The sequence below is a fragment of the Lutra lutra genome, chromosome 9 (genome assembly GCF_902655055.1).
Source record: "Lutra lutra chromosome 9, mLutLut1.2, whole genome shotgun sequence".
In the NCBI taxonomy this organism is placed as follows: Eukaryota; Metazoa; Chordata; class Mammalia; order Carnivora; family Mustelidae; genus Lutra; species Lutra lutra.
In genome coordinates, this window is record NC_062286.1 from 52,017,287 (window position 1) to 52,043,604 (window position 26,318).

A 26,318-nucleotide genomic window follows, 5' to 3' on the forward strand; every position below is an offset into this window, starting at 1 on the left:
GGGATCGAGCCCCACATCTGGCTCCCTGCTCAGCGGGGAGTCAGCTTCTCCCTCTCCCTCTGCATCTCTCCCATCTTGTTCTCTCTCTTTCTCTCTCAAATAAATAAATAAATAAATCTTTAGAATCATAGTAATTTTGGAAGGGACTTTCTGAAATTTATTCTCTACAGAAAAATTCCTTTTTCATCTAATTAGGATTTTGAATATTGCTTATCTATTGTTGATTTGGGGGGAAAAGTGCTTCTTGAATAAATAGCTGGGCTTTATAAATCTTAGTTTAATGTTATAGCTATATTACTCATGGTGATGAAGGTAATATTTAAGATGATTGCCACCAGGCACTATTAATCCAAGATTTTTCAATGCCAAGGATATCGTGATGGAGAAAATCTTAAAGGAATCCCTAATGGAAAAATAAATTCTGATAATTTTTGTTGGGATTTCATTTCAGTCCATTAACATTATGGTTTACACTCTTGTTATTCCAGGGAAAGGTGGCCCAGACGGCGTGTATGTCAGCTTGCAAGCATTTAGCCACATCCTTGATGCAGCTCTTGCTGGAAGCTGAAGTAAGACAGCTCACCCTGGGAGCACTACAGCAGTTCAACTTGGATGTCAGAGAATGTGAACGTAAGACAGAGAACCATCCCTTTGCTTGTTTGTACTCACTTCTATGAAAAAAAAAAGGTCTGTGGGGTCTTCCTTCCTGATGGAGTTGAACACCTGGATGGCGGAGACAACTTGAAGGGCGCATAGAAATGGTCCATCAGTAAGCTGATTTGAGCACCCAGAGGTGCCTAGGCCCCTACACAGGCCATAGATCTCTGGCCACAAACAAGTTTGCCATCTAGAGGGGGATACAAGGCAGACATGCATTTAATACACACCAAAGAAAACCTGATTTGTCCGAAGACTTCAGAAGAATGCAGTGCCCAGCCACTTTTTTTTTTTTTAATTTTAAACCTATTTTTACATCTTATATGCAAACTCTTCTTCATCTGAAAAACGAATGTGTGTGCATCTATCAGTTGGAGATGCTTTTCTATTGTAGGTAGAAACAAAATGTTAGACAGAGTGGTTTAAAAAAATAGGTTTTATTTTTCTTAGAGACAATGAGTTGCTATATTGATTTAGTTGCTCAGTGATGTCATCAAGACTTGGGCTCTTTTTTTTTTTTCTATGGTAGAGTTGACAAACAGTGTTACATTAGTTTCAGGTGTACAACATAGTGATTCAGCTTCTCTGTACCTTATGCTATGCTCACCACAAGTGTAGCTACCACCTGTCACCATACAGTGCTGTTACAGTATTACTGACTATTTCTGGGCTGTGCCTTTTATTCGCATGACTTCTTCATTCCTTAACGGGAAGCCTGTATCTTCCACACCCCTTCACCTCTTTGCCCATCCTTCCACCCGCTCTTCTCTGGCAACCATCAGTTTGTTCTCCGTATTTATAGGTCTGATTCTGCTTTTGGTTTGTTTATTCATTTTTTTTGTTTTGTTTTTTAGATTCCACAGATGAGTGAAATTATATGGCATTTAGAGGACCCAGGCTCTTTTGTTCCCTCTCTTATGCCATACTTAGAGTGGTGTGGACTTTTCCTCTTCATACATATTATTCCTTCTCATAATAGTCAGAAGAGACTCACATTCCTTCAAAAAAATGAAAGTAAAAACAGAAATGCCCTCTGACCCAGTAATTTCACTTCTAAGAATTTACCCAAAGAAAACAGAAACACTAATTTGAAAAGATATATGCCCTCTTGTGTTGATTGCAGCATTACTTACAGTAGCCAAAATATGGAAACAACCTAAGTGCCCACAGATAGATGAATGGAGAAAGAAGATGTGACATGTATCTACAATGGAATATTATTCAGCCATAAAAAAGAATACAGTCTTGCCATTCACAACAACATGGATGGACCTAGAGAGTATTGTGCTAAGTGAAATAAGTCAGAAAGAAAAAGATAATAACACATGTTCACTTAAATGTGGAATCTAAAAATAAAACAAAAAACCCCAGAAATAGACTCATAAATACAGAAAACCAACTGGTGAATGCCAGAGGGAGGGTGGGGAATAGGTAAAATATGTGATGGGGATTAAGAGGTACAAAATTCTACTTAAAAAATAAGAACATGACAGAGGTGAAAATTAGAGCTTAGGGAATATAATCAATACTGTAATAACTTTGTATCGTGGCTCACTTGTGGTCATCATTTTGTAATGCATATAATTGTCAAATCACTATGTTGTACAACTGAAACTATAATATAATATTGTATGTCAGCTGTAACTCAGGAAAAAAAAAAAAAAGAGGAGACTTACATTCAAGACAGGAAAAAAGAGGCCAATGTCACTTATTCCTTTTATTAAGAAAATTAAGACCTTTTCAGGAGATCCCTAACAAACTTCCCTGTCTGTCTCATTGGTAATGGCACAGATACATAGTCACCTCCAGCTTTAAGGGAGGCCACAAGATTATCTGGCAAAGTGACAGAGGACCATCATTTTTGGGATAGTTGATTCATCGTGAATCATCCCCTTGGAGTTGAACACAAAATTAGTTCTGGTTAGGAAAGAGAAGGAAGAAATAGAGAGTGTTCTGGTGTTCATTGTGCTATCAATGAGAAATGAAAATGAACAGAAATTCTATGACAACTTGAATTTTTTTTTCTGACTCTAAGAAAATCAGTGGAAAATTCTAAAAGTGTGCTAAACTTCTTCCCCATTTTTAAGATTTTTACTGCCTATTGGTTTCCCCTTGATTGATTTTTAAAAATTTTTTTAAATTTTTTTATAAACATAAAATGTATTATTCGCCCCGGGCTACAGGTCTGTGAATCACCAGGTTTACACACTTCACAGCACTCAGCATAGCACATACCCTCCCCAATGGATTTTTGATGGCTAGAAATGAAGGTTTATTGGCAATGCTGGTTTTAATTAATTACTTACTGGAGACTTCCAGTTTCAGTCACCACAGAATATCAACGTTACCTTTCTGCCATAAACAACTGTAAAACTGGATAGAGCAATTCTTTTCATGTATTGGGCAGTAGATAGCACAAGGCTATGATCTTTTAGAAAGGGGAAATGCATAAGGTAAACTTGACATTTAATCTCGTTTTCTGTCTGGGGGCACTATCCAAACAGGTGCCCAGGAAAGTAGAGCCCAAATCAAAACTGGGGTTTTACACAGAAAGAACAAAACAGAACAACAACAACAACAAAAAAACAGAGATTGGCCCAAGCTCTGGTGAGGCAGCTGGGATTTGTGGGGCAAGATACGAGAGAGAAAAGAATTGTTTAACTCTAAAAGTCTGCATTGGAGAGCCCATGAGTCTTTGGTCAAAAACTGAGTTGCTATTTGCAGAGGGTAAAATCCTGTGAGGCCCGGCAGAGTATAGCCACTGAGGATCTGTGACCTGAGTAGGAATGCCAGACATTGGAATTCTGACCAACCAAAGTTGAAGACCAGCTAATCATCTTGTACATTCAGTAAGACCCTAGAAAGTTAGGCCTTAAGAGTACTGAAGCTCTTGAGTAAGAGCCAATCTTGATCCACCCTAACAAAGCCTAATAATGATACTTAAGATAAAGGTCATCTGCCGACAAAATAACTGCCTGCCAAAACCAAACTCAACTGTCTTTGAAGGAAGAAGAACATACACAAAATTTCAGACTCTTAACCACATAACCTCAACAATTTTACAGCAAGAAGTTAAGATTTGGCATGCAAAGAGAAAGGAAAATGTGACCCATAAGAAGAAAGGACAGGCAATAGAAATAGACCCACTGATGACAGAAATGTTGAAAACAGCAGACAGGGCCTTTAAAAATCTGCCTGTGGATATATTCAATATAAACTATAGCTGAATTTTTTTCCACCTTTCATAAAAAGCATTAACCCATTGATTCAAAAAGCTCAACGAATCTTAAGCAGGATAAACACAGAGCCACACTGAAGTACATTACAGTCAGATTGCTAAAAAGTAAATAAATAAATAAAAATAAATAAAAGAGAAAGTCTTTTTTAAAAGCATCCCAAGAAGAAAAGACATAATGAAAGGCAATGATAAAAATGACTGCTGCTTATCAGAATCAGTACAACCAGAAGGCAATAGAGTGTCCTCAAAGGAAAGAAAGGAAAGGAAAGAAAAACAGAAAAGGTCTGTGAACCTAAAACTCTGTTTTGTAAAACATACCCTTCACAAGTCAAGATAAAGACATTTTCAAATGAAGAGAAGTTAAGAAAATTTGCTTCCCAAGTTTGTACTACAAGTCATTTAAAAGGTAGTTTTTCCAGTTGAAGGGCAATACTAGAGGCTAACTCAGATCTATGAGGCAGATGACATTGTTCAAAGAGGTCTAAAGCAATAGACACATCTCTATCTAGAACCTTCATATGACCTTATTAAGACAGGACATTTAACTACCCTTTTCTTGAATCTGGACAAGTTTGTGACTTGATTATAACCAACAGAATGTGGCAGAAGTGGCCTTGGTGACTTAGATGGCTCAGTCATCAAAGGCATTGCTGCCACCATCCCGTTAGTTAGCTGCTGCCTAAGAAGTCCAACTGCCTTAAGGCCTCAACGATTTAAGGAGCCCCAAATCGGTTTCTATGGGGAAGCCACCCGGGGAAACTCTGATGGCCTGACATTTTAAATTTGATGTTCTTGGTGCTGTATTTTGTTATATTCCTTTAAATAGTGTTAGATTGTGTTGTGACCTGTATTTACATTTTGTGGGATTGGTTGGAATCTTTCAAAGCTTGTGTTTATGTTTACATCGGGTCCAGAGCCACTTTTTCTGTAGGTCTTAACAACCCCAAATCTAAAGCAACGCTTTTCAAAGGATTCTACCTGATGTCCCAGGTATCTGGAGACCTTTCAGTTCTGGCTGGTGGGAATACAAAATATGCCCATCTCTGTAAAAGCTCTGTAAATTATTCAACATGTTTATTTCTGGTGACTCTTTCCCCAGTCTTGGGTAGTATCTTCTCATACATGCCCAGACTAGTACTCAGCCAAGTATTCAGTGGGACCCTTCTGCAATTTTCCTGAGTCCTCTCATTTGTAACTTCCACCATTCTGGGATTTGGCCAGAAAATACTAGTTGCCTTGACATTCTGGACTATAGTCTGTGACTTCAACTCAGATGGCCATGTTTTGCTTGGATTCCCTCCCTATGCCCGCTTTGCATCACAGCCTGGAAACTGCCTCTAGGTATGCTTACCTGATTGATTTTCCTTCTTTCTGAGATCACAGTCCTGCACTGTCATGTAGTTTCTAAAACCATTCCTTCACGTGCTCTGTCCATTCTTGAGGGCTTTTTCTTGTTTTCTGTTTTTTATCCAGTGGGAAGGTGAGTCTCCTTCCTATTACAACATCATGACCAGTACCAGAATCAAACATCCTCTCGTGCTTTTAAAAAAGTTTATATTTTGCAGAAACAGAAACTGCTCTTTGTAGAATTGTTAGGGAAAAAAAAGATGAGTACAAAGAGAAAATAAAAATTACCACATTCTCATCTTTCAGAAGTAAGTACAATTCCAGGGATTGTATTCAGAAATGATAATATCTAGCAGCCACAGAACTTTTTCTAGAAATCATCCATCTGATTCCTTGCATTTAGTTAGTCCAAATTGTTTTACATGCCTCTACCTTGACCAGTTATTTACCAGGGGGATAAAAACATAATGATTGGCTAGGCCAGTCAAAATTGATTTTTAATATTGGGTATAAAGTCATCCCTTTCCAAGTTTTGAACAAAGAGTAGAACCTCATTGTGATATAAACAAAAGGAAGGACAGGGCTTTGGAGTGGGTGAACCAAACAACGTCATTGGCTTAACAAAGTCTGATGAATGATTGGGAATGACTACATGACTGTATTTAGTCACAGCTAAAAGATAAAGAGGAATGGAGGTGATGAGGCTAAAATATATGAGCCTTGAGGAAGAGTGATGGTCTAGGAGAAACACTGGGGAGTAAGGGAGATGCCCATGCTGGTGCCTGATTCTGAAGGACATTTTACATAGGAGAATGAGCAGCTTCTACTTGAGAGAACGGTAGGGGAATTGGTATCCTTAGCACAGAGCTAGCTTTCAGTTAAGGCTGAGAGGTGGAGAGATCCCTTAATGAAAGGGTGGAATCCTACTAGAGTTTGTTAACCATGCCTAAGTGGTTCCAGAGAGCCAGTACTGTATCTAAAAAGCCGTTTGATATTGGTAATAGCCTTGTTCAGACTTAGGATCAACTCGAAGCCAACATTTGTAGGGCCCGAGACCATGCCTCCAGTAACCATATTACCACTGAATATTTTTTCTCCATATATTGTGGAACCACTAAGATTCATCGATGTAGAGTTTTAATGTTTCACTTCTGATTGTCAGTAATTTGTCTGTCAAGAAACTTTCCATGGACATTTATGTTATTTTAAAAGAAAGAATTCTATTCTATGTCTTTTGCTATACCATCCCCCTAATTCTTTTTTTTCTTTAGATGCTCAGTGGTCTATAAAAAATCTTAAAGAAATGATACATAAGATTCAAGTAACTATACAGAGGCGTATAAAAGCAGCCCCAAATGACAAGATAATTAACACTTACATCTTTCTACCCAGTGGTGTGTGCCTGCAGTATTTTCTCTATTGTCTGTGAGTCCTTGCAAGAACTATAGATGTCCCCCAAAAAATCAAACTCTGGACAAGGTAGAATACGAATGTACCTTAAGTGGTTGACTCTGAGGCCTGAGCTGTCATTTTCTTAGATCCAAGTACACAGAGAAATTGTAGGCATTACTATGAGCCTGAGAAATTCAGCTAGTACGGTGCAGTCATGAAGAACATTGAGTTCAGGGTCAGCTCAACCAAACGAATTCAAGTCCCCACTTAGATTTAGTGTGGCCGTGGGTCCGTTATTTAACCTCTCCCAGTGCCATTTATGAAATAGGAATAATAATAGTAACTAATACTACAGAGACGGGGTCAGGATTAAATAAGAGAATGCATGGAAGGGTTTATTTTGTGGCCGATAAAGCACTAAGTACGCATGAAGTAGCAGCTTCCCCTGTTCTCATGAGCAGGGGAAGCGGCATGGCCACTGATTAATATCCCCAAGGTCTTGTGCGGGCCACTCGGATGTTTGTCTGCGGTTTATAAATCAGGGAGGTTTGGAGATGCCCTTTTATTTGGTGTAAGAAATTCATTTTCGTTTCCAGTAACTGTCTGTGAAACTGCTGCGGTTGTCCTGAAATGTCTGGTCCAGAACCAATGATTTTCTGATTCTCAGCTTGATGCCCTTGTAAGATACCAGTCAGTGGGCTCAGCTGTTTACAGGCAACACGAATGCTTAGGGCATCATTATCTAACAGGAATGTTGTTATGTACTTTTTCCTGATGAGATGCTAAACCAAATACCTTTAATGTGGAGGCTCTTGGGAATTCAGGAGGTGTGAAGAAAATATTCCTCCCCCTTCCAGAGTTGACAGTAACCTCTAAGTATTTCTGCTTTGTATAGATTTCATCTTACACCTCTGTACGTCTGCACATCTTAGATTTGCTTTTGGATGTGGGAGCCTTGGAACCTGGCAAAGAGACTGGATTTTAAATACCAGCAAGTCTTGATAGCCTCGTACTTTACCTCCTTCGCCAAATGTGGGCTGTTTGTCATTCATGTACTTCCTAGTCAGTCTGTGCCTGGATTGGGAATTTCCTGGGTTTTCTCTTGTGCGTTCTAAATAAAAAGGTCTAGCTTCATAGTCAAGCTGAACTACTTGTTTAGAACATCAGTTCGATAATCTGTTTGCTTATTCGAAAGATATATGTGGGGCCCCTACACAGTGCAGAGTACCATGCTGGAGGCTGGAAATACAACAGGAAACAATGGTTTTTAAATAGGAGAGTGATTTGGTTCAATTTGCTTATTTTTTTTTTTAATTTTATTAAAATACTAAATAGTTACTATACTATACTAGTTACTATACTAGTTACTATACTAGTTACTATACTAAAATACTAAATAGTTCTCAGAAAGAGAGAGAGCACACACAAGCAGGGGGAGCAGGAGGCAGAGGGAGAAGCAGACTCCCCACCGAGCAAGGAGCCCAATGTGGAACTCGATCCCAATATTCTGGGATCATGACCAGAGCAGGAGGCAGACACTCAACTGACTGAGCCACTCAGGCATTCCTTGAATTACTATTTTAATCATATTCTGAGTCTTTATAAATGTATAGATAGATTTTATTTTAGACTTCATTTTGTGAACTGCCTTCTTTATGCTTATATAGTAATCACAATTTCATTAAAACATTTAAATATCTAGGGTACAAGTCCTTTTCATTACAGTTCTGTTTTTCAAGAATGTTTTGGGCTTTTTTTTTTTTTTTTTTGTCTTAGCCATTCCTTTTTTTCCCCCCCTTTATAGAGTTAGACTCTACTCTCTCCTATTCTGTCCATTCTTATGTTCTTTTTCATAATTTTAGAATACTTTGTCAAATTCTTTTTTTTCTAAGATTTTATGTATTTATTTGAGAGAGAGAGATGGATAGCAAGAGAGTGCACAATTGGGGAAGAGAGGGAAAAGCAGACTTTCAGCTGAGCTGGGAGCACAGTGTGGGGCCAAATCCCAGGACCCTGAGATCATGACCTGAACTGAAGGCAGACACTTAACCAATGGGGCCACCCAGGCACCCCTACATTCGTATTTTTTTTTAAAGATTTTACTTATTGATTTGACAGAGAGAGATCACAAGTAGACAGAGAGGCAGGCAGAGAGAGAGAGAGAGAGGGAAGCAGGCTCCCTGCCGAGCAGAGAGCCCGTTGCGGGACTCGATCCCAGGACCCTGAGATCATGACCTGAGCCGAAGGCAGCGGCTTAACCCACTGAGCCACCCAGGCGCCCCTACATTCGTATTTTTAAAAGGGACTCTGCATTTATCAGGAGCCATCAAGACCAGTAACAAGGCTGCTACAGTATAGAGATATATGATAGAGATAAGTTGGGAGCTCCATGAAAATGAATGAATCACCTCATTTAACCTCCCTAAGTCCATTAATAAACTAGAAGTACTAATCTCTGCTCTGTCTCACAGTATTGTTAGGAAGTGAAATGAGATATTATGTATAAAATCATTTGCAAACAGCCCTGGGAATTTTATTACATTAATCATTTCTTTATCCATATCCTTTAATGTGTTTTTCTTATTTTCTTTCTTTCTTCCACTATGATATGGTTCATAATGTTAAATGTTTTCAGTTTTTAGTTACCTACTCAGGTCCCTAAATTATTCAAAAGATCAGTATATTGAAAGTATAATATAATTAAGCCAAATCCAGGGCACGTTTGGTTGCATTTCTTTTAAAATTTAGAGGAATCCATTTCCCAGGACCCATCAGTCTTTTTCACAGAATAAACTGGGCCCTTGAACAAGAAAGTAAGAGAGAGTGCACCTTGCCTAAAATTCAGTTCTTTAATAATCAAGTTAATCTGGCCTTGGTTTACTGTTTTGGGAAGGGCTCCAAAGTCTTCCATTTCACCATTCTTATAATAACCCTCACTTTACAGGTCAGGAAACCAATGTGGAGAATCTGCTGAAACTCAGGATTCTGGCAAACAACTTCAAAGTAGATCTATGATCTCACTAAGCCTACTATGATAGAACATAATGGCAGAACACCATTGGTCACTTACTCTCCCTAAGTCTCCACTCTCACTGAAAGATCAGATAGCTTTCTGAATCCCTAAAGAATTAGTTATAGCTCAAAAGATCCAAGAGTTCCTAAGAAGTTTTAACATTTCAATATCTCTGTATATATTCACTAAAATAAATGGCTTTGAGTCCCCTCGTGATACAGACTTGGGTGTGTTCTAGCTAAGGTTAATCAGGCTAACCTTAATAGGCTTGCTTATGATTTTGCCACTGGGGTTTCAGAACTAAAGAATCTTCATAAAGTGATCTCTGTGAACCTTAAATGCCCGGCCCGAACAACTGCCAGTTGGGATAAATGCACTCACTTCTTTTGATTTTCTGCACTGTTTGAGCCCACCCACCCTTGACTCCCTTTCCATGTAAATTACCTACCTTTGGTCACTCACACGGGAGTCTATCTTAGAGAGGGCTCCAGGCATTTCTTTACCTATGTCTTCTTGAGGCGAGGGAGAGAGAACAGAGTCTTCAGGACCTAGTGAGAAACATAAGGGAAGCATATGGGACACACCCACACTGTATCATTCTTCTTTTGCAGCCTTTGAAGTTTATATTATGCGAAGGGAGTTCTGGCCCTTATAACATCTAAGCCAGTGCTAAACCTCAGTCTGCATCAGCCCACCAAACAAACTGTTAAAATAACTGCTAGCTCGTACATTCAATCACGCCTCTCCAGGGAGATGCCCTATAGTAATTAATTCGTCAATCAAGATGATGTTTAGTCGTCCTTGAATAAGTACTGCAAAATGCATATCCCTACCGTTTTCCCTATTTCTTCTGAGAGTCCCGAGGAAACTCTTATTTACATTTCCTTCCTGATATAATTTCTTTCTTCTTTACTTTTATTTTGCATAGCACTCTTTGAGCCCAGGTTGTGTTTAGATCCGAGTCACAGGGCGAGATTCAGGGAGGGATGGACTATAGCAGAGCAGACTGCGGGGAGGACATGGTGGAGACCATTCGGGAGAAAGCCGAGGGAGCAAGGTTCCATGATTCCTTGCAGTACTCTTGCATTTACCAAGGAAATATGGTGAGATTATGAAGACAGCTTGTATATTAGTTCGTAACTTAAAAGATCAATGTCTCGGCTGCTTTTTCAATCCACTCAGCTCTCCAGCTGCAGAGAGGGGAATTCTTGCAATAGAGCCTCACAACTGTCCTTTGTTTGCTTGGATTGTTGAGGTCCACCTTCTAGCAAGGACCAGAGTTTGCCCCATTTTCATGTTGGCCCGATGTCATTCAAAGCTTTCACGGAACTCGTGTTCTTCAGTTTCTTTCCACTGATCAGTGGCAGCACAGTCTAGTCCTCCAAAATGTCACCCTCAGTGGAAACTTAGTTCCCCAGTGACTTAAGATAATACCTTAATTATGAGCGTGGCTGCCACATTCCTCAGACTGTTGACTTCCTGGGAAATGATGGGAGGTCTTAATGCCCTTTTCCCTGCCATCACCTGCTAACCAGTTTCAAACATTCTACTTTTTCTCCAAAGTCTTTTTGTTTGCCAGCTCAATCCCTAACAATCTGTCTTAATTAGACTATGTTTATTTTCAAGGAACAGAAATCTCCTCAAACCAGTTTAAGAATAAAGGAAAGCTTATTTTAAATATATGCATTTCATGGACTCCGAGAAAAACATAAACAGTAAATCGGTTAGGTTAGGGATCATGCCTGCCCTGATTGTTCCTGTCTCCTTAGCACTTAGCACAGCACCTGACATATGGTGCTTGCTTAATAAATACTTATTGAGTGAGTAAGAATGATTTGATTAGCAACTGCCTCCATTTCTGGATCTCTTCTGTCAGCTCTGAGAATGGGAGGGAGTCCAAGTAGGAAGTAGCTTGGATGGATATCCTGTGATATGCATAGCAAGACAACCTGCGATATAGTTGGAATCCTAAGGAATACCCTTTAGGAGGATGTGCACCTCTCAGGGCAATGATCGGCAACTTCAGTATACACATATCCTTCCACCAGCCTCTGTGGAATATAAAGCCATCTTTGCCACCGACAGTTAATTCACAATATATAAGCCAGGTAATGCATAGTAATTAAAATTGTAGGTGATAGACGGATTGGCCTTTGAAACCTATATCTTTATTTAGCAGTTTGGGCATACTTAACTCCTCCATTACACCTCAGTTTCTTTTTGTAGAATGAAGTTATGGTTGGTGTAACTCATAGACTTGTTGTGATGATTAAGTAATCACTCATAGGAAATTTTCAATAACTGTTAGCCACCATCCTCCTTGTCACTGTCACTGTCATTATCGATAGAAAGGGTAAGTAGGCTGAAAGTCAGGAAACTTGTATTTTATAATTTATATATTTTATTTAATTTGTATTTTATCATTTTATTATTTATAACTTGTATTCTACAACCTCATTGTTGCCACCGACCAGCTGTATGGTCTTGGGAACTCTTTAAGCCTGTTTGGGCCTGTGGCTCCTTATTTACAAAGTGAGAATGTTGGGATAGATGATTTCTAAATTTCTGTCTAGTTTAAAGAGAGCATTATTTAGTGTGGGAGGAGAGATCCTGTGGATATTTTTATGTCAGTAGAGAGTTGTCATAAGGATTAAATAAGATAATGCATGTGAAATGCTTTATAGATCCTACATACATAAATACTTGTCAGTATCAGTAAGTATCAAGTGTTTATTAGTTTTCATTGTAGTTATATACAATGACATGTTCCCCAGGGACTTAGACTCAGAGTACGCAGAAGCAGAGAACAGGCTTTGAGTGATGGCTTCTCAGGGGTTCTTATACATTCGATGAGCGTTGGAATACATCAATAATTTTTTTCTCAAAGATACTTTCTATATGATTCTTTAAGGCAGGATTGTCTTAGAGTCTGCTTCATACTATTGCCTTTTGGATAACATGGACTTAGGAAGAAAGTCAAGCTGTATAGCTAAGACCAGAAGCAGTGCAGTAGCCTGTGGAGAAGTCAGCGTGGTCGTGGGCAAACTTGGAGTTGCCATGATGAAACGTGTTGGTTAAGCAGTCCTGAATTTCAGAGGATGCTAAATGTTCCCATGTCTTGGGAACTCAGTTATTGGGACATGAGTACTGATAGAAATAGATTTAAAGGAGAGAAGTTGGATCTCTATGAAATTAAAAAAAAATCTTGGAAATGTTAAATCATTGTAGCAAATGGCACCATTTCCTAAGGGATTCTTGTGAAAAGTTTAGAATTGACTTCCTTTCCAATTAAAGTATATTTTTTATACTTTATCTAAAGGACACTTTTCAGATTATATCTTAAGCATTTGGTACGTCTTCAAGTCTTAAAAGGGAGCCATCTGAAGAATCTAAGGTTCGAAGAGAGACAAAAGGAAGAAATTTGAGCTGAGTGAAATTTTAAATCTGATCTCTTTGGGTTATATGAAAATAACAGATGCCTCTTTTCATCGGGTCTGGCTTGAAGATGCAAATGACCTATGGGTAGAGTATTGAAGGACATTTTGTGTGTTTCAGTGTCATTAATTTCAGATCCCCTAGCTTCTATCTTCAACTTCATCTTCCTAATTATAATTTTAAAACAAGTTTTCTCTTTCTGCTGTCTTCCATCTGAGAAACAATAAGATAAGAAGATTGATGATAGACTTTGAGTTCGTGTGCAGAAAAATAAACTTGTTTTTTACAATTTGCAGTGCTCTGCACATGGGCAAATCTAAGGATAATTAGTCATTATTACTTTTAATATGATGGAGACAATAACTTGTTCCATGAGGCAACTTCCATGGCTAATGAGTTTTGTCTTTTGGTTGATTGACTGGTTAATGGAATCAGAAAAATATTTTATATCTCTTCTTTCATTCTCTACTGGAAGTCTATAGGAATTTGGGTAGCCAGTCTTAACAGAGCATATTTTGTTTATCTATTTTATCATTTGTTTTTCCCTTTTCTCCATTTCATTTTTTATTCCTGTTTCTAACTCTCATTTTGTTTCAGGATCTGAAACTTACAGATGCAAGGGAGAATCATGAAGTTGGCAATTGTATATGTATATATGCAGAAATCAGGAGTTCATTCTCTGCATTCTTTGCTTTTTCTGCAAGACCTGGAACACTGTAGATATCCTATAGAAGAAGTCAGATTTTAAACTCAAGTACAGTGGGAATTTGTAGGATGAAAACAGAGGCGATAGCCTCTTAGGTACACAGCTCCCAATCAACGAATTATGAAAAATCTTCTTTGAAACTTACCGATTTGATTGTAGGGCTTCGTCCCTCTCCCACTTCCCAGATCCTTACCAGTTCTTTTTAAATGCAGGGTCGAGCTTGCATTTTCAGATCTAAAATGATGTCCGAAGAGCACAAAGTGCAAACATCTTCCTTCTATCCAAAATAGGTGGTACGAAAGCCTTGCTTTGTTTGCTGTAGTCTTCCCATGACTGTAAGGTTTGTCATGCTATGTGCTGAGCTATTATGATGTGTCTCTCTGCTTTGGAGAACCCAAATAAAAGTTTTCCCTGCCATTAAAATGGCAATGTCACTTCTCTTTGATTATGGATGATGGACCTGTACCCTCTAAGAGGACTCTTCTCAGACATGGGTCAGTGAGTAGTGCCCACTCAGCACTTACTTTGGCTCATGGGCTGAAGTTCCTTGAATTCCAGAAGATAAGGAAGTCATTGTGTCTCTGAGCCCACTGTCAGACACCTGGTCATTTGATAGTAGGTGCTGCCAACCTGAGCAGTGAGGGCAGGCAACCTGCTCTTCCTCACCATGGCCCAAGATGCCATCCTTGTCAAGCAAATGGAGATGGATCGTGCTTCTCTAACCTTCTTATACATCATTGTCAAGCCTGCCGTTGGCTTCCAGAGATTGGCCAACACAGACAAAGTACTTTTTCTAGTAATGAATGTTACCTTGGATTGTTTGTGGGGCATAATACAAAGGACCTGCTATATGAAGGATCATAATTTTGAATCAAGTTTCCCTTTCTGTGACAAACTCTCCTAATACCCTAAATTCTGTCTATCTGTTTGGAAAATGTGGTACTTGTCCAATCTCTAAATAAGGACAATGACTGATTCCTCTTTGAAATTGTTTAGATTTTTCTTCCTGATTTTATTTCAATGGGTGCTTGGGGGGGGGGTGGGGGAGGTAAGAGATTTACCTTAAACAACTAGTAGTTCCCAAAAGGCTATTTTCCTGCTGCTTGGTTTTGGAAAGAAGAATACCAGATTTGTTTGTTTTTTTTTGTTTAAGTGATACTCCAAAGTTGGTGCTCCTTCCCTCTTTTTCTACATTTCCCATTTTAGCTGTTTCCGATTTTATTTCTTATTTTTCCACAACTTTGAGACCTTATACACTTTGAAAGTTCAGGGACCGGGGCGCCTGGGTGGCTCAGTGGGTTAAGCCGCTGCCTTCGGCTCAGGTCATGATCTCAGGGTCCTGGGATCGAGTCCCGCATCGGGCTCTCTGCTCGACAGGGAGCCTGCTTCCCCTCTCTCTCTCTCTCTCTCTCTCTGCCTGCCTCTCTGTCTACTTGTGATCTCTGTCAAATAAATAATAAATAAAATCTTTAAAAAAAAAAAAAAAAAGAAAGTTCAGGGACCAGAACAATTAAGAAATGCCATTTCAAGGAAGGAAAAAATTAAAACTATATGGTGGTTATTGCTACTTTCCTGTCACTTCACCTTTGTCCCAGACTTAGAAAAAGAGGTTTTCTTACAGTAGAAGGAGTATATCATAGCAATTTATTATTCTACAAAATCTTTTTATTGTTTCTTCATTAGAAACTTAAAAAAAACAGTTATTTAAAATGTTTCATTAATCCCCATGATTTGCTTTAAAACACCCAAAAGCATTTTTAGGGAGAAATGAGCCAGTAGAAATCATTGCTCATCTTAATCGTTGCAAACCTGAGACCTCACCACTAGCCCCAGAGCAGCATATGGCCATGTCTTTCTGCTCTATCAACTAGCTCCAAACAGCTCCTCAGCTGAAAGTTATTTTATTTCTTTAGCATTGCTGCTTCCTTCCATCAAGCCATTTGTACATCCCTCTTACTCATATAGGCCCAAATCTTAATGCTTTGTAATAAGCCAGAGTCTCCCAAGAATATCTGATGTGTTCACTGCTCTCGCTTGTCTCCAAGTGTTTACACTGGGGCATTTTGTACATTTCGTATTTTCTTTGGCCCTCACTTCATGTCTTTGGGGCTGAGGCCAGTACACTATTAATTTTAATTGGGCCATTTTATAGGGTGTAAATCAGGAAGCCATATTAAATAGCACATTTATTTAAAAATTATTTTAATTAAAAAATAAATAAAAATAAAAATTATTTTAATTGTTGACTGTTGACAGACTTCTACCCAGGTCTGCAAGAAGTTCCCATAACATTCTAACCCATCTGCTACCTTTAGGTGGAACATACCTTATACATCTCAAAAAATTGATGAAAGTCTTAGGTTTTGTAAGACATTTTAAAAGAAAAAAAATTCATGTCTCTCAATCATTACTTGCTCTGGCATTTCAGCATTTAACAGATTCTGATTTGAGTTAAACCATCTAGTCTACTTTTAGCATTACAAATTATAAAAATTTGTCTTTTTTTTCTCTCTTCCTCTATTTTATCAGTATATGTATATGTGTGTGTGAATGAGAGAGAGGAGAGAGAGAGAAGTTGAGGAGACCTGAATTTCTCCAGAAGATCACCTTAGCATTTCCAATTTTTATATTTCTAAGATTGGAATTTGGAAAACATGAGGGAAATATCATTGCCAACACTTCCATTTAGAAAAGCTAAGTTTCCTATGTTTCGATGTATAGAATTTTGTAAGTTTTGGCTATAAGGTTCTGTGATTGTGGTTGATCTATATTTTACTTCTATTTCCCACTCCTTTCCTGGGAGGAGAAACTGGTATGGTAGGTCACTGTTGAATTGAGACCTGTCTTTCTCTTTGTTTGATCACTAAGTAGCTGTGAATAATACACTTAATTTCTTTTAAAATCTTCTTACTCATTTGTTAAATATGAATAGTTTGGACTAGGCTATCTGATTGAAATACATGGGTAGGAGTTAGCCTCTCAAGGAGGATGTAGGTTAGGAAGGATATTCTGTCTAAGGCAGGTGTTGGTATAAATTCTGGGAGGAAATAAAAAGTGTGGCGTATTAGAGAACTAAAACTAGTTCATTATGACCTGAAATAGGATGAAATGAAGTAGGATAGCCAAGAGGAAATGATGAAAATATAATCCCTGCTAGCTCATGGAAGACTTATTGAGAAGTATATACTTCATTCTAGGTACATAGGGAGCTGGTCATGTTTTATTGCATGAACGCAACATGGTCATTTTCTGCTTTAGGAAAACCACTGTGGCAAAATTGTGAAAAATGCATAGAAGAGGGACCAGCCTAAATATAGGAACTAGTAGGGTCATCAGATAAAAAAACAGGACACCCAGTGAAATGTGAATTTCAGGGGGAAAATTGAATTTCAGATAAACAGTGAATAATTTTGGGTGCCTGTTGGTTGCATAGCTGTGTTTGGCTCAGGTCATGATATGAGGGTCCAGGGAGTGGGCCCTGCATTAGGCTCTCTGCTCAGCGGGGAGCCTTCTCCCTCTCTCTTTTCTACTCCTCATGCTTGTACGCTCACCCCTGCGGAGTCTCTCTCTCTCTCTTTCTGTGTCAAATAAATAAATAAAATCTTAAAAAAAAAACAGTGAATAATTTTATGTAATACTGCATGGTCATGCAAATGTCAGGTAAGATAAGGACTGGAAAAGTGTTGCTTTAGTAAGAAGGAAGCCAAAGTAAATTCTAGAGACCGTACTTTTGGTGGAAGTTAGGGTAGTAGAAACCAGATTACAGAGAGGTCAGGAATGAGTGGAAGATAAAGAAGTTGAATCAATGCTTGTAAACAGCTCTTTCAGAAATTCAGTTTGAAAGAGAAGAAAGAATAGGTTATTTCATTGCCTCTGAGAATTTCAGTGGTTATTTTTCTTTATGTTGCCATAGTTCAGCCTAATGATTTGGGACTGTTTAATAGCAAATAGCACCAAACATTTTATATAATGTAACTGAGAAGAAAAGAAAAATAATTCTTCCTTTATTTTCTTTGTGGCATCAGTAAAATTTGCCTAGTCATTTTCCTCATTTTTCTGTCATCCTCTTCCCTTTCTTCTGAATGAGGTACCTTTCTGGAGAAATTCAAATAACCGTTTTCCACCAAATCCCAGCAGTCAGCCTGCTTGAGACCTGTCCTTTCCCTCCGAGTCATTGGAATCTCTTTGTCAACTGTTCTTCTGTCAGCGGATGGAAACAAGGTTTAGCCTAAGCCCCTGCCTGGACAATTAACCAGGGAAAAGGGTGAGGTTCTCTACTCTTGGCTAGAAAAGCATCTTAGAGAGCTTTTCAGCAAGGATCATTTGAACGACCAGAGTGCTTTTAATACTTGAAATGTTCATTTATCTCCTATACCTTCTAGCCCTTAAGATAGTCCTTTAAAAGCGCCAGTGTATCATGGAAAGAAGTTGCTTATGTGCCTTAAGAAACAATTATTTTCATTTTCTTTTCTTGCAGCTAATGTAAATTCTCTTTAAACACTCATCTCCCTGTCAGCAGTACCTAGGAGTTAAAATCCTTAATCCTTCTTCTAGAGCTCCAGAGCTGTGTTGGAAGTCGGTTTCTTGACCTTTACCTAGTAATGATCAGCCCAAGGGCTCAGGTTGCGCAAACAGAGATTCTCTTCTTTTGTTTTTGTTTATCTCTTTGTTTGTTTTAGGGGGCAAGGAGAAAAGGGAAAACACACTCTAAACTGAGTTCTCAGTGGCACAGTTTATGTTCTCTAAGTAAGATGGATCCTGAGGGTCCCACATTTAGGTCTTGACCTCTGTAGGTAAATCCATTAGCCTATGTAACCAGAATAGTATTTATGTTGATACTAATCTAATGCAAACATTTAGCATGGATGTTAGATCATTGTTTTAATACTTTACATTAGATTTCCATTGTAGGGGGAAAACTTCACAGCAGATAGTCAATTTCATGAAGCAAAGAAGCAAATCTAGTAAATATAGAAAATGTTAACTTTCTCTGGGCAAGATACACAGAACTTTTTACTTGGCCATGTGAGAAATGGTGTCTAATAATGAAGGCTTGTTTTAATTTAATATCTTTAAATTTTTAATTCAATGAAGGAATGACCATGTAGAGGGGGAAAGCCTATTATTTTATTGTATCCAATTCCAGTAATTTTCACGTTAATTATGCTGGGGCATGTTTGTGGCTATAGCCTGGTTGTTAAAGTGGACCCCATATCAAGTTCTATCGCACTTGATCTGGATGGGACTTTGTGTTCCAACAGCAATTCTCTGACACCAGTTGGGTGTCCTACATTTCAACCCAATTCTAGCACTAACAACCTGGAGTTATTACAGACTCCACAAGTTAAGGAGTCGGTCCCATAAGACTGCCTCTCTTCAGACATCAACCACAAGTCTCAGATGTCCAAGCCACTCATACTTCTTCCGAGGTGACTGCAGACTCAGGGTTCCCCACGCTCCCTTGGTTTCAATAATTCACTAGAAAACTCTCAGAAAATATTGAAAGTTCTGTACTACGGATTATAGGTTCATTATAAAGGCTGTAACTTGGGAACACCCAAATGGAAGATATGTACAGATCAGGGTCCTGGGGAGGAGGAAGACAGCACAGAATTTTCACAGCCTTTCCTCATTAGAGTTTGGGCATGTCACCCTTCCAGCACATCAATGTGTTCACTAATCAAGAAGATTTACTGAGCTTCAGTGTCCAGAGTTTTTATATGGGCTTGCATTACATGGGCATGATTGAGTAAGTAATTGGCTACATAAATGAAATCAATCTCTAACCCCTTTACTCTTGCTGGAGACTGGGGTTGGGGCTGAGCTTTGTCTTTAAAACTGAGGGCATACTTGAGCAACCTTGTTAGTATAAACATAGGTATGGTCCAAAGAAGCTCATTGTGAATAGCAACTCCAGTTGTTCAGGAGCTTTCCAGGGTATTTGAAACTCGATTCCTGGGGGAAAAGACCAGATATGTTCTTTATCATATCACAGACCTCAAGAGTATATTTGATTTAGTCCTATAGCTTTAAGTAAGCGAAATATTATTACCTTCATTTTACAGCAGAGACATCCGGTACTAAAACCTTACATGATTGGCCCAAGGTCACATAAGCAGATTTTAGAAAGGACTAGAATTTCACCTAATGATACATCTATCTTTTGTGGACATCAGCTTACATTATGAGACTTTGTTTTCCTAGCAAATTGTGGGAACATCCATGAAATAAATATCAAAGAAATACTAACTACTCTGTTTGGAAAGAATTATATTAATATAATTGAAAAAATAATCTAGCTTTTTTAACTTTGGAAACTTCCCATGTGGAACCTACCTTAGTCATTTCTCTGACTTTCAGCATTTTTCATAGTGTGGTATGATACTCGTCCACCATGTTTGGAGTTCTGATAGTGAGTCTTGATCCTTTTCCTTTTAAGGAATCAGCATTTATTTTCTGTTGCACATTATAAAATATTTTACAGTTATAGGGGCGCCTGGGTGGCTCAGTGGGTTAAAGCCTCTGCCTTCGGTTCAGGTCATGATCCCGGGGTCCTGGGATCGAGCCCCGCATCGGGCTCTCTGCTCGGCGGAGAGCCTGCTTCCTCCTATCTCTCTCTGCCTGCTTCTCTGCCTACTTGTGATCTCTGTCAAATAAATAAATAAAATCTTAAAAAAAAATATTTTACAGTTATAGATCAGGATTGTCACTGTCATCACTGGTTGGGGAAACTGAGGCAGTAAGCTTTGCCCAGAAACTTCCATACTCATCAACTGTCATCATTTGAAAAAATGGACACCCTCCTGCTTTTTCCAAAAATGATTTGAGATCACTTTCAACAGGGTAAATTGAAAAAATAAGTAAATTAGGTACCAGAGCTTCCAATTATCCATAGTTTTCCTTCCTGCGGTTTCCATTACCCAAGATCAGCTGTGATCTGGAAGCAGTTGATCCTCCTAAGGTATCAGCAGAAAGTCAGTAGTAGACTAACACTGCATCACAAAGCCCATATCTCTCATCTCCTTTATCTCATCACACAAGCATTTTATCTTCTCACGTCATCACAAGAAGGATGAGAATTGTACAATAAGATATTTTGAGAGAGAGACCACATTCACATAACTTTTAGTACACTATATTATTATAATTGTTCTATTGTTGATCTCTTACTGTGCCTATTTTATAAATTAACATAGGTATGTATGTATAGGAAAAAACATAGTATGTATATATGGGGTTCGGTACTCATCCACTGGGTGAGTTAGTACATATCCCCCCACAGATAAGGGGGGGCAGATGTTTAAGAAAGCAAAAATGGGTTGAAGAGAAGAAAGATGAGAATACAAGTATCAGGATTAATAGAGAGGTAATAGAAAAATGTGTTGACAGGAAAGGTGAAGAATGTATTATACAAAGTATGTAGCTCTCTGAGGGCATAGGAATTAAATATATATAATTATATATAATATTTTAATATGAGCTGAGTAGAACCCATTGTATAGCATCATGGGCATTTGCTTCAATCCTAATTTCACAGCCAATGTGAAAAATAGAATTCATCCTCCTGTGAATTTTAGGAAGGGTCATTCTTTGTCATTTCGAAATCTGAAGTCATTCTTGGGCAGAATTAATTTTTTTAAAGATTTTTTTTTTTATCTTTGAGAGAGAGAGATAGAGAGAAAACATGAGCTGGGGGATGGGCAGAGGGAGAGAGAGAACCCCAAGCACACTCCCCACTGAGCCCGAGCCCAACACAGGACTGGATCTCACCACCCTGAGATCATGACCTGAGCCGAAACTAAAAGTTGGACAGTTAACCAACTGAGCCACCCAGGCGCCTCTTGGCACAATTAATTTTAATTTACATGCATTACAGTTGACATCATCTAAAGCTGTGTTGTCCAGTGCTATAGCTACCAGCCTTAAGTGGCCATTTAAACAGTTGAAATGTAGCTAGTCAAAAAAGAAGATGTGCTGTAAATGTAAAATACATACTGAATCACCATGCCCAACGTGAGACTTGAACTCACAGCTCTGAGATCACAAGTCACATGCTCCACCGACTGAGGCAGCCAAGTGCCCCAAACATGAATAATTTTTAAAATATTAGTTTCATGGTTTGTTTTTTTGTTTTTTAAGATTTTACTTCATTATTTGAGAGAGAGAGAGAGAGGGAGAACACAAAGGGAGAGCAAGAGGGAAAAGCAGACTCCCTGCTGAGGAGAAAGCCCCATGTGGAACGGATCCCAGGACCCTGAGATCATGACCTGAGCCGAAGGCCGACGCTTAACTGTCTCAGCCACCCAGGCACCCCTAAAATATTAGTTTCGTGTTAAAATTGAAATACATGTATATATTGGAGCAAACAAGATATATTACTAATTTTAAATTAATTATTTTGTTTCTGTTTCTAATGTGTCTACTAGAAATCCTACAATTACATATGGGGCTTGTGTTTCTTTTTGGACAGTTCTTTTCTAGAAATTTGATTTTCCCTGTTATGTTAAATGACCTGCAGAATCCTTCTCCAACTTCTTCTGTAAAATTTCAGATAGCCACAGCTTTGTGTATATGTTCATGCAGCAGAATCATCAGTGCTGAACAAACACATGGATAAAATTAAGTCCTTAAAAGCATAGTAAAAATGCCAAGGATATAAAGTTACTACTTCAGAGCACGAGTCTTTCTCATCTCTCAGGAAGCCCACCTCTCTCATGGCAGAGCCTCAGCTTTCCAGAGATTATACACAGGAGCCCTGCTGATTGCTAATTGGGAGAAGCTTCTTTTCACCCTAATTTTGAAATATACATTATGCAGTTGGCCCTTGTTTTGTAAAATTGTGAAGCATTCAGGAACTTTAGAGGAAAATTACGGCTTTGTACCGATCCGCATATTTTTATGATTTTATTATTCCTCACTAAGTGGGGAGGAATATTTAATATGCATATAAAGGGAATATTTGCTTTTAGACATTCCAGGTGGGGGATGCATATTGAAATAATAGAAGGATAGACCCAGAAGGATCAGATTCTAACTAGGTCACTGACTTAACCTTTTGGGCCTTCATTTTCTCATCCGCAGGAGTCCTCAGTAGTTAGAAGTGCGTTCTTCAGCTTTAGGATTATAAGTTGTAGACTCGAGGCCTAGGTTGTCTTCTGCTGTGCTTTTGGCTGTTTATTTTTCTGTGGAATATTAAGGTAAAGTCCACTGCCATTGGCGTGACATTGTTCTGCCACTCGGTACGGTCTGCACTTTCCTCAACCCTTCTTCCTCTGCAAAGAACTACACAAGGCAAAAGTCACTCTCTTTAATTTAGTGACGGCAGCTACGGATTCTTATCCATCATTTAAAGTATTATTTCTTCAGACAAAGAACAGCACTTTATTTCCGTAAATGCACCCAGTGTCCCCTGGGCTCCATGACATGGTAGGAACTTCTATCATCGCTGTCTTTTTGAACTTGAATGGAATTATTTTTTACTTTGCTTTACTAGATTCAGCTAACCAGTTTCATTAGACTGTTTACTGAGTCTTCTTATATGTTAAGTAAGAAGTAGAAATTAGCTTCTCTGCTTTTCTAGGTTTATTCTGCATAAAACAGCTTTCCTCTCCAGGTGAAGGTATGCTGTCACTGACACCAGTCAAGAAAGTGCCAGGACCATCCTTTCCTCTCAGCGGTACTGTTGGGGGACAGCCAGGTGGGGACAGCCAGGTGGAGACGGATGGGCCCGTTTACATAGCAGGAGCCAGGAAGTTCCTTCCTGCTGGGGGCCATTTCTTTGCTAACGGGAGATTAATTCTTTCTTAATTAAAAAGCCCCGTCTCTCCATCCTAGCTTCCCGTAGTCTTTCAGAGCAAAAGGAGCTTGGAGAATTGAACTTAGAACAATAAACACAAATAGTAATTGTAAGTCTGTTTGGAGTACCGGTTTGGCATTTGCGATCAGATTTTAGCATCATCACTTTGCATCGGGTTTCTCTCCCAGAACTTGGAGAATCCGTTCGAGTGAGACTGTGCTCTCCTCTGCCCTTCTTGGGGTTGGAGATGTGGTGAGTTTTAGACTTAAGGTGTGTAAAAGCAGGGAATAATGTGCAGCCAGAGTCCTCCCCTGGCTAAATAAAGCTGTGTGGTTTTTATGATCATGTCTCCATGCAAACACACTTAGACCCGTAGAGTCAGTGGCATCTGCAAAGTGCCCCCCCCAACCCCTTTTCCTGTGTCCTGGCTGTCTAGCTCCTTGGGTCGTAATTCCTTAGGTTCTGGCTGACCTTTCTCTGACCAGCAGGGCCCTGAGTGGATTCCCTGGGGAGTCTTTCAGCATCTCTCTGTAATTAGCTTAGTGGAGCCGCGGAGAAGTGATGCAAGAAGGGGTTAGCTTCCCCAGAGCCACGCTTCCAAGTCTGGCACACCCCTCACCTGTGGCCCCAGGGAGCCAGATACCAGGAAACCATTATGTGAATACAGCAACAGCGGCTCTTACTTTTTCGATCCCACAAAACCCACATGTGACCTGACATGATCCTAAGGTATAAACAAGTAGCCAACGTACTTTGGGCTCCTAGGTACGGAGTTTTCTTTCTCACCTGGCATTTTGGCCAGAACCAAACCTCGAATCCCTCTCATGGGGGCTGGTGATGGCAATCTTCATTGTGTGTCTGACCTGGACGGTCGCTGGGAGCCAAAGTAAATGACGTATCTAGGGACCCTCTGGTTACCGTTTTGCCCACTGTCTTCACAGCTTCCTCTTATTTAAACCAACTGTGGTTTCCTCCAACAATTGCTGTTTTACCTATTTGTCAGATATTGTGCTAGTTTGCCTTTCAGAAATAAATTTTATCGGAGCGCCTGGGTGGCTCAGTGGGTTAAAGCCTCTGCCTTCGGCTCAGGTCATGATTTCAGGGTCCTGGGATCGAGCTCTACATCGGGCTCTCTGCTCAGCAGGGAGCCTGCTTCCCCCCTCTCTCTCTGCCTGCCTCTCTGCCTATTTGTGATCTCTGTCAAATAAATAAATAAAATCTTTAAAAAAAAAAAGAAAGAAATTTTATCTTGTTGCTCTTCTTCTTTTGAAAATTGTTCTTGCCCCATGGACATTTGCATAAAGCAGGTTTGTCATTTTGTGACTCCGTATACACTTAAGAACATGATTGTTCCCCTTTGGTCAGTTCTGAAGAACTGGTTTTATTTTCTGTTTCTCACAACTTGCTCTTGATAAACTCCCAGATGTCCTATCTAGATACACAGATTATAGACTAAGACAGTTATTTTGACTTCTCAAAACCCCTTCTAATCTGACTCTACCATTTTATTCTAATTAAGGTTTTATGGTGTTTATGTTTTTTTTCTTCAGCCAAATGTGAATGTACCAGATAATTTTAAAGTTTAATTTTTTTTCCTTTCCCCTCTAAGTGATAGTGTTATTTAATTTTAAGATCAGCTTTCAAGAAGTCTAGAAAGCATTTTGAAATTAATGGAATACCTTCTTTTTCTCTTTTGGTAATTTTATATCACTATAATATGAAGATTATTAGGAATGTAAACCTACTGGATATTTTTGAGAAATTAATATTGTTTTAAAAAATGATTGCCAGATCTCATAGACTTAAGTGTATGTAAGAATGTGAAGGAATGTTGACTATTTGTTAAGCAAAATACTTTTTTTGGTGGGGTTTTCTTTCCCCACTTGTGCCTTCACTTAACATTATACCTTCTTTTCTGTAACTTTTACGATCCTTTAAAATTTTTTTTTAAGATTTTATTTACTTATTTGACAGATCACAAATAGGCAGAGAGGCAAGCAGAGAGAGGAGGAAGCAGGCTCCCTGCTGAGCAGAGAGCCTGATGTGGGGCTTGATCCCAGGACCGTGGGATCATGACCTGAGCCGAAGGCAGAGGCTTAACCCACTGAGCCACCCAGGTGCCCCAAGAACAGTATTTCTTTAACTTTTGTTGGCTCACCAGCCCTTTGAGAATTTAGTAAAGGCTCTGAAACTTCTTCCCAGAGAACTGTATATTCACACAAAAAACTAATTGTAATGATAATCAATTATGATATGCCAGGCACTTTGCCAACTGCTTTGTATGTGTTATTTCATTTAATCCTCATAGTAGCACCATAAGGAATGTACTCTTTTCTTCATTTTTGAGAAAAAGCCATTGAAGCTTTAAGGAGATTAAGTAATTTGCCCATTCCCATAGACCCCATATCTTGGGCTCAAACTCTGCTAGTATGACTTCAAAACCCAGCCCCTCAATCATCGTGCATCTGGTTTTAAGGAACTCATAAATTCCTAAATCCTGCTTTTTGATACTCATGTTAAGGACACATTACCTGTTGCAATCCTCAGACTTTCGTTGGTAGTGAAGAATATGTGTGATTAACAAATCTTGCTGTTTTTGTAACTTATCTAATGAATAAATGAGTATCTATTGAGCATCTACTATTTTAAATACTTGTTAGGTTCAGCAGTTTGGTCCTTATCCTTAAGGAGTTTCCTTATCTAATGAGAAGACAAGAATTAGATGAACAAAACA

At 38.9% G+C, this 26,318-nt stretch overlaps 1 protein-coding gene and 1 long non-coding RNA gene across 3 annotated transcripts in view; one reads left to right on the forward strand and one right to left on the reverse strand.

The window, feature by feature from the left end:
• LOC125108332 (uncharacterized) overlaps positions 1-20,262 on the reverse strand; it is a 52,329-nt gene extending 32,067 nt beyond the window's left edge. Inside the window, exons 1-2 of the long non-coding RNA XR_007129875.1 lie at positions 20,125-20,262; positions 10,096-10,195 (exon numbers count right to left, since the gene is read on the reverse strand). This is a non-coding gene — a long non-coding RNA (uncharacterized LOC125108332). The remainder of the gene's footprint in view (positions 1-10,095; positions 10,196-20,124) is intronic.
• EXOC6B (exocyst complex component 6B) overlaps positions 1-26,318 on the forward strand; it is a 715,681-nt gene that overhangs the window by 521,139 nt on the left and 168,224 nt on the right. For both annotated transcript variants that reach the window (XM_047743996.1, XM_047743997.1), the window contains exon 19: positions 489-630. In XM_047743996.1, the coding sequence (XP_047599952.1) occupies positions 489-630 (142 nt within the window). The remainder of the gene's footprint in view (positions 1-488; positions 631-26,318) is intronic.